Consider the following 7,990-nt stretch of genomic DNA (forward strand, 5'->3'; position numbering starts at 1 on the left):
AATGGGAAATAAATGGGTGTTGTCCCACATCGGTGGAAAGAGAAGAATTTGTTGAGTATAAATAGAAAAACACTTCTAATTTAAAGAGTTGAGAAGATGGCAAGCCCTCCCGTCATCGTTGTCATCGCTCGACTCAATTCAACTTTCGGTTCGGGTTAATAATCTGACTGATTGATTAATTTGGTGCTACTAAATTCTTTTCTTTTATTTTTATTCGTGCCTTTTTATTATAAAGGCACTAGGCTTTCCCATAAAGGCACCAGTAAAAGGCTTGCACTTTTTATTACACCCATTAATTGGCTAAAATATTGAGGTCTTGCCTCAAATTTGAACTTTTGAGTATTGAAATATCTTTCTCCTGTCATCCCCGTATTATTTTCAAAAGAAATAGAGTCGGTGTAATTTTCTTCTTTCTTACAATTTGAAGTTTGTTGGAATTTTAAGTGTCGTTATTCCAAACAAGATAAATTACATTATATTGTGGGAGGAAATAATTCACTACGTCAACTACTATGAGGAGATTATATTTCTTAAAGACACACATTGAATTATGTGAGCTGAAAATGATAACTCTATTTATTTGAATTTTTGTTTATAGTTTTGTTTCGAACATATTGGATAATAATTTTCTGCGGTTGTAAAGCATGGCCAGCCCAAAAACTTGAATTCTAAACATCTTGTCCTTGACAGATTTAGAATTGGTTGATTGTGAGTCACCTTGAGCTTTCATTAGGATTCTGAGATGATCCATTGATCTTTTGGATTTTAAGAAGCAACTATCATTCATTAAACAAAGGCAAAATACATCAAAACACCCCTAAACTATACCTAAAATGTCGATATCACATCTAAACTAACAAGCTGATTCTATTACACACCTTAACATCTTAAAAGTGAATTTAATTCCTACTGGTCGACGCGCACAAAATAAAAAAATAATTAATAAGTGGCGCATTTTTTATAAAAATTTATTTTTATTCCATTTTTTATTAAAATAAATATTTTTGTAACCCCCACCCCCTCCTCCCCCACCCTCCCTTTCTTCTTCATCCCTACTCCCTTTCTTATTGCATAACCACCATTGTTTCCAATGAGCTTCAATATTTTCCGGTGAACTTCCATTTTTTCCGATCTTCTTTATTTTCCGGTCACAAATTTGCATCTAATCTACCTATAAAATAATAATGAGCTTCAATATTTTCCGGTGAGCTTCCATTTTTTCCGATCTTCTTCATTTTCCTGTCACCAAATTTGCATCTAATCTACCTATAAAATAAAGTGGGAAATATTAAAGAAATTTGCATCAAATGGGAAATTTTCTTCATTGTTGTTAAACAATGAAGACATTGCACGAACTGCCCTTCAAATGGGCAATGAAGACATTGCACGGCTGCCCTTCAAATGGGCAATGAAGAAATTGCACGAACTGCCCTTCAAATGGGCAACAATTAAGAAATTACCGTTGCCCTTTGAGGGGTGGTGGGAAGGTGGAGGAGAAGGGGTGGGGTTGGGGGTGGCGGGAAGAGGAGCGGGTTGTTATGAAGCGATTTAATGGTTGATTTGGTTGTGGGTGGTGAAATTTGTGGTTAATTTTTTTATTTTATGGTGGTGGGTTTGATGGTTGGTTTGACGGTCTTTGGATGGATATGGTGGTGGTGAAATTGATTGTGGTGATAGCGAGTATATGGTGGTGGTGAAATGGGTGGTGGCGGATATGGTTGTGGTGAAATTGGTGGTGGGGGTGGTGGGTTTTGTAATGAGTATAGAAGAAAAGGAAAAGAAAATAGTGCAAATTAAAAAGAAAAAAGAAAAATCTTGAAAATAATAAAATTTATTTTATTTCCACATGGCATCGACGTGGCGATGCGCGTGTGGAACACCACTTGTTGTGAAAGTAGTATAATACCTTGCAGGGTGGTCTTAAATTCACTTTTAAGATGTTAAGGTGTGTAATAGGTCGCTCGTATAGTTTAGGTGTGATATCGACATTTTAGGTATAGTTTAGGGGTGTTTTGACGTATTTTGCCTTAAACAAACATTACTTGAATATATACGCTTGAAAAATTGTCGAGTCTTTCCAATTGCGATGTTACGATAAAGGCTCAAGGTGGATTTGTAAAGCCTGCCTTAACGAATTAATAGTGTTTTTAACTATACATCTGCCTTAATGAAGTTGCTAGCTTACATTTTCAGTGAACTAGCTTGACCTCACATAGACTTCCAAGTAATGTTCTCGTAAAAGAATTTGTTACTTGTTCGACTTTTGGGATATAATTTCCAAGGATTAGAGCTGAATCACTACTGATTTTGTGAGAAAATCTTATGGAATACTGGATGATTGGATCAGAGACCAGCAATCCAAAGTTATTCAGAAACGGTTTGACTCACAAATTTTTATTATTTGCTTTTTGACCAAGTACAGGCTTTCCACTGCCTGACCTATTAACAAACTGTTCATTAAGTAAAAGATAATCATATATATATAGCGTAATTTCAAATAATTTAATCATTGTACCACATGTTATATCAAAAGAAAGAAGAAACTCCTACTTTCTGGGTTAGTTGTTTGTGTGTGTTATTTTTCTCCTACTGTAACGTCAATCTAAAAAATTGCTTCCCAATAAATAAAGAAGAAAGTGGCCAAAGAAAGAAAAGTAATACTCCACAATGATAAGAAAAAGAAGCAAAAATTTTCATACAAAAATGCTTTACAACTAATCTATGTTGTTAATTAATTAATTTACTGTGAAACACATCACTCTGATCAAGCATCTGGAAACAGTTCATCGGTTAGTGATGGAGCAATCCATTGTATCTGAACATGAGTCATTTCCCACAAGTCATCATCTTCTCTGGGAGTCAAAATCTTCTTTTGCTTCATTGTGACAACCATCTTCTTCAACAGAACTGGGATAGTATGTGGAAGTTTTGACTCACCACATTCTCCTAAATCAGCCTTCATGCACGTATCCATTCTTCTCAGGATGCCCATCCAAAATGCCCTAAAGTTAGGACTTTCTGATAATGGTTTCAAGAACTGTAAATAGACATCTGTTAGAACCTCCATCGATAGCTTCAAAGTCCCCTCCATACTTCTTGTCTCCTTTTCAGCATTCCCCCTTTTTGAGTATTCCAACATCTTCTCATGCAAATCATCAACCATTGCAAATAGTATGAGGTTGAAACAGCTAAGGATGTTGGGTGGTGTGAAGTACAAATCTTCGCCAAGTGTGAAACTTTTCTGTAAAGACATGACCGAGTGGTTTCTTATCTCTTCTCTTCTAGCTAAGCTCGTCTTCCTAAATGCTTCCCCTAGTTTAGCAAAATAGGTCACTGTTAAGTTAGAAGAGCTAAGAGCTTTTGAACTTTCTTCCAGAGAGCAACTACTTGCGCTACTATTTACACTCGCCGAACTCCCTGGATCTGTATATCCACTTTTGTACCATTGTACTAACAAATTCACAGTATCAGCCATCAAGTCCATGATCTTGATGTTCTTTTCTAAAGGGCTGTTTTTTAATGCGACAAAACCAAATGCACAATCTATACAATAAGGATAGTTCAATCTTGAAATGTGGAAACCATCTGACATTAAATTTATAAGGGCCTCAACTCCCTGCTCATAGTTTTCTGGATGTCTCCCTGTGACCGATAGCAAATGCATGACTGTTTTCCATCCTAGTTGAGTTTGCAGATTTGCAGGATACTCTGTTAGGATTGTGGTAACAGATTGAACTAAGAACTCACAACAAGAATCAAGAATTTCCTTTTCCAGCTTCCACATCAAATTTATCGATTTAAAGATGAGTTCCTCTGGACTTTTGTCTGAGTGAAAGGAAGACAAGAGCTTCAGACAAATCTTCATGAGGGCGATGATACCTTTTTCTGCAAAAGGGATGGGAGAAAATAGAGGAAACTGAGCAACGTCTAGTAGATATTCATTGTAATGAGGCCAAAATACCAAGAGTCTGTGCGTATTGGATGAAGCAATGCTAACAATTAAATCCCAACAGAATCCAACAGTTTCTTCCTCTTCAATTGGAGTGCTGAACTTTTGGCCTTTACCAGCTGCAGCAAATATCAGATAACGCCCTAGATTCAACAATGGTTCGTCAGGTAAACTTGAGCTGTTGTTGAAGATGCTCCCTATCCGGCATTGTTGAATAACTTTCAGGTTCTGTTCAAACTCACTTACCCCCAGGTTCAAGGATTCCTCTACACTTTCCATAGATAAAAAATGTGAAAATCGTCCAATTATGCTGGAATTATTGCGTTTGCTGCCAAATTTAAGATCTTGAGTAGGAAAAACCACCCCTGATGCATATTTTTCATGTACTAGAGGGTTGGATAATGAGTTGGAAGCATTTTCAGGTTCGACAACAGATTGTGGAAGCAACTTTAACCTTCTAAGTTTCAGCAAACAATCCACAATAGTTCTCCAAGCGCCCCTGATGGACTTCTTGAAGTCATTTGCAATGGTGAAAACGGCAAGAGTTGCCATTCTTGGCTTCATATCATTGCTGAATGCATACAAGGTTTCTTCTGAAGATGCATAAGGATTTAGTAATGTAGTAAATTTGCAAAACGAGCAGAGAAGCTCGTCAAGAGTATCCTCAAGCCCGTATTGTGTTATTCTAGCAATTGAAAACAAAGCCTCAATACATTCATGAAGGATCTCTTCTTCATCAGACTGTTCGAAGATGGTTGCAAGTGTAGCAACAGTGGGACCAGCAATGGAGGCAAACATGTCTCGTCCTAGTCGTCGATCAAAATTGCAGAATATGAAAGGTTCCATTTTCTTCGATTGATTGATTAGCTGAATCCATCTGCTAGGATTCATTTCCACAAGAGCACCAGATGAACCGAACAATACAATTGCATTAGCTGAAATAGAATGGAAAAGCTCGGAGAGATATTCCCTGGGAAGATCTTGTCCTCCATTTATGGCTCGATTATTTCTAATAAATTCATCTTCTGTCATTTTCTTCTTGACTTGTGGGTTATGTTGATCAGTGTTGAGCATGATGACAGAATAACAAAGTATGAACACTGCATCTTTGGTGGCAAATATTTCTGAGGATTGCTGATCATAAAACCTTTCAGCAAATGCTTCAAGGATTCTACTGATTTTTTGTGACTCCCCCGGCAATTTGAAAGTCTCTAGATAAGTTCTCAAAGCAGTGTCCAAAACCATTCCCATAAACTCAAATGTGTTTGTGAATTCTTTAAGGACTTGGAGGTAGAAATCATCAGGATCACCAAGAAAATCACCAATTGCAGTCTTGTTTAGACCTGGTGTAAACCGAAAGAACATGGCATAGGCTTTTGGATCAGGAGGATCTGGGATCAACAGAGAAAATTTTAAGTACTCCAGTCCCTTCTTTTCATCTCTACTGAAGTGATTCCCGGCTATTTGTATCTTTCGTTTCTGTGCCATTCTCACTCTCACAAAGTCGATCCAATTCTCTAAGTCTTCATCTTCTTTGGACTTCTCTTCCCAGAATGTTCTATACTCGGAGATCTTAACAGGATATGGACCAGAAGGTGTTGAATCATCGTCCTTGTCGACATTATCAGCTATGTTATGGATAATCACTGCTAGGCCTTCAAAGGCTTGAACTTGTAAACTTGTCAAACAACCACCAGTAGGGAATGCATGCCTGCAAAGAGACTTGCCAATCTCCTCAAAAACATTTTTGAATATGAGGTTACAATCATAATTCACATAGACTTCAATTATAAAAGTTGGTTGTCTGCAAAAATTTATAATTCCTTCAATTGCTACTTCTTGAAGTTGAAGTGAATTTGCTAAGCTTGCCACTCTAAGCAACACAAATGAGAAAAAAGCTTCCAATTGAAGACGAACCGACCTGCATATTATCAGAAGAAAATGTAATCAATCTTGGTATTCAGCATTCAATCTTTTTGCATAGACATGGACTATTTGATACTTCAAAAAATATTGACTTCTGTATTTGTACAGGGACTAACCTTCGAAGAAAGTGGTAAATATTTAACACGATGCTGCAAATCATGGATGAAACAAGTGGATTTGAGGAGGTACCATAATGAACCAAATGGTGGAAAAGATCATCTTGAATCATCCTCAAGAGCTTTGGATGCTTACCTATGCTGTCACCGCTTAGTTCTATAGCAGAATTGATCAGAACCAACGCAAAAAGCTGAACATTTTCATCAGCAGTTTGAGATGTAGTTCCATCTGTCTCCATGCCTTCCACTACATTAAGCAATGAGCACAGGAAATGAAAAATATCAATAGCAGAACGAATCCCATACCCTGAATCCAAGTTATTATCCTCAGTATCTGACTCAGAATCTTCCCAATCTTTCACCTCTATTTCAGGAAGACGCTGATATATGATATGTATCAGCTCATGCATTGTGTATCTGGCACTACGCTGAAGCAAATCACTCCGGTTGGCTGATTGTTGAACCACTTGAAAGCACGTGTTCACAACGGTGCAAACGGATTGATCTGTGAGCAAAACAGAAGAAGGATGGCCCATAATTGCTGTCAAAGCCTGTAAAATTTTCATCATAACAGCATCTTCAGAAATAGGATCAGTTTTCTCCAAACGACAGCCAGTGACAGCAGTCACAGCTGAATTAATGGCTTCTCTCGCTCCTGGACTTTTGTGACAAAAAATTTCTAGCTTAAGTATCTTAAGGATAGATGAAAGAGCCACTCCTGTGGCTGCAGCAGGAACATCATCACTTTGTACAACGTCAAGAAAAGGTGAAAGGTATATCATAGGGTCGATTGTTCGCCATTCTTGTTGTGGATTAAAGATGAGTGATCTTAGTGATTTCAAGGAATGTGATATCTGAGAATCATAACTTTCTTCAGGGGGATGGTAGAAATGTAAATTTGCTTCAGGGGCACGCCGAATCACTGCTAAAATAGCTCCTACCTCTGTGTTCAACGTGCAAGATATTCCTAACTCCTTCCTTTTGATCTTTGTCATGTATTCTTGACTGTTTTCGTCAGCACCCATTAATCAAAATTTTCTGAGGGATTCTACATAATTCATTTGAACAAGTGGTTAAAATACAAGGGATAATAATCGGCATGCTCTTTTGCGTTGGAAAAGTTTGAGGCGGAATAATTTCTAAACAAGAGGTTAATTTGGTGAGATTTTGTTGAGTTATTAAGAGGTAAGAATTAATGCTTTGACTAATTCTTTCACAAACATCTCCTAGTGTTGCTTCTCTTCCTTCAATTGTGGATCAAAGTTGCTTTCATTCTTACATGTAAGGAAGAAAACAAGACTTTAGTAGATTAAAGTCCTGTGACTTTAGATCCGACTAATAACGTTACAATGTTCTCACGACACTTTGAACTTATAATTTTCAAAAAGTGGTCCCACATATATATATATATATATATATATATATATATATATATATATATATATATATATATATATATAATCTTAACGAAATGTGTTCTTTACCCTTTTAAAAGATAATTTTATATTGGGTAACTTTATAATTCAAGTTACTTTCCTAATATTTATGACTTTAAATCAAATAAAATTTTACCTTATAGGATTTTGAAACAAAATATTAATTGATTTTCCATCTATTGGATCGTCCTAACATCCTTTTAGTCTGATTCCTTTTTTACTGTGTGAAACGTCATATAATTCCACTTTTAAAAAAAAATGGTTGCTACTCCTATGTTCTTAAGTATAGAAATTTTCTGGGGTTAGTTTCTTACAATCCGTCATGAGCTCTCAACAAGAGAAATATTCAAAAGAAACCAGAAGTAAGATACCCAACTAAGAGCAGTGGTGGATTCAGAATTTTCACTTAGGGTTCGAAAAAAATAACAAAAGCTAAATATAAAAAACTATTTTGTCCTTGGAGATCGAACCTAGGATGCTAGAGATAATTTTGAACACCCCAAACCGCTTAAGCTATCATTTTGTATTTGTTTAGATGTTCAAAAGTCAATATCTATTACTAT

General features: G+C 36.5%; 1 protein-coding gene across 1 annotated transcript; it reads right to left on the reverse strand.

Annotated features, from left to right (window-relative positions):
• Nucleotides 1-2,643: 2,643 nt before the first annotated feature.
• On the reverse strand, nucleotides 2,644-7,260 carry LOC132035586 (ARF guanine-nucleotide exchange factor GNL2). Its single transcript, XM_059425881.1, has 2 exons — nucleotides 5,992-7,260; nucleotides 2,644-5,870 (listed from the first exon to the last, which is right to left on the reverse strand). Exons 1-2 carry the CDS (start codon nucleotides 7,014-7,016, stop codon nucleotides 2,765-2,767), a joined length of 4,131 nt encoding a protein of 1,376 aa, XP_059281864.1. The 5' UTR covers nucleotides 7,017-7,260; the 3' UTR covers nucleotides 2,644-2,764.
• Between the last annotated feature and the right edge of the window lie 730 nt (nucleotides 7,261-7,990).

The sequence above is a fragment of the Lycium ferocissimum genome, chromosome 10 (assembly GCF_029784015.1).
Source record: "Lycium ferocissimum isolate CSIRO_LF1 chromosome 10, AGI_CSIRO_Lferr_CH_V1, whole genome shotgun sequence".
NCBI classification, from domain to species: Eukaryota; Viridiplantae; Streptophyta; class Magnoliopsida; order Solanales; family Solanaceae; genus Lycium; species Lycium ferocissimum.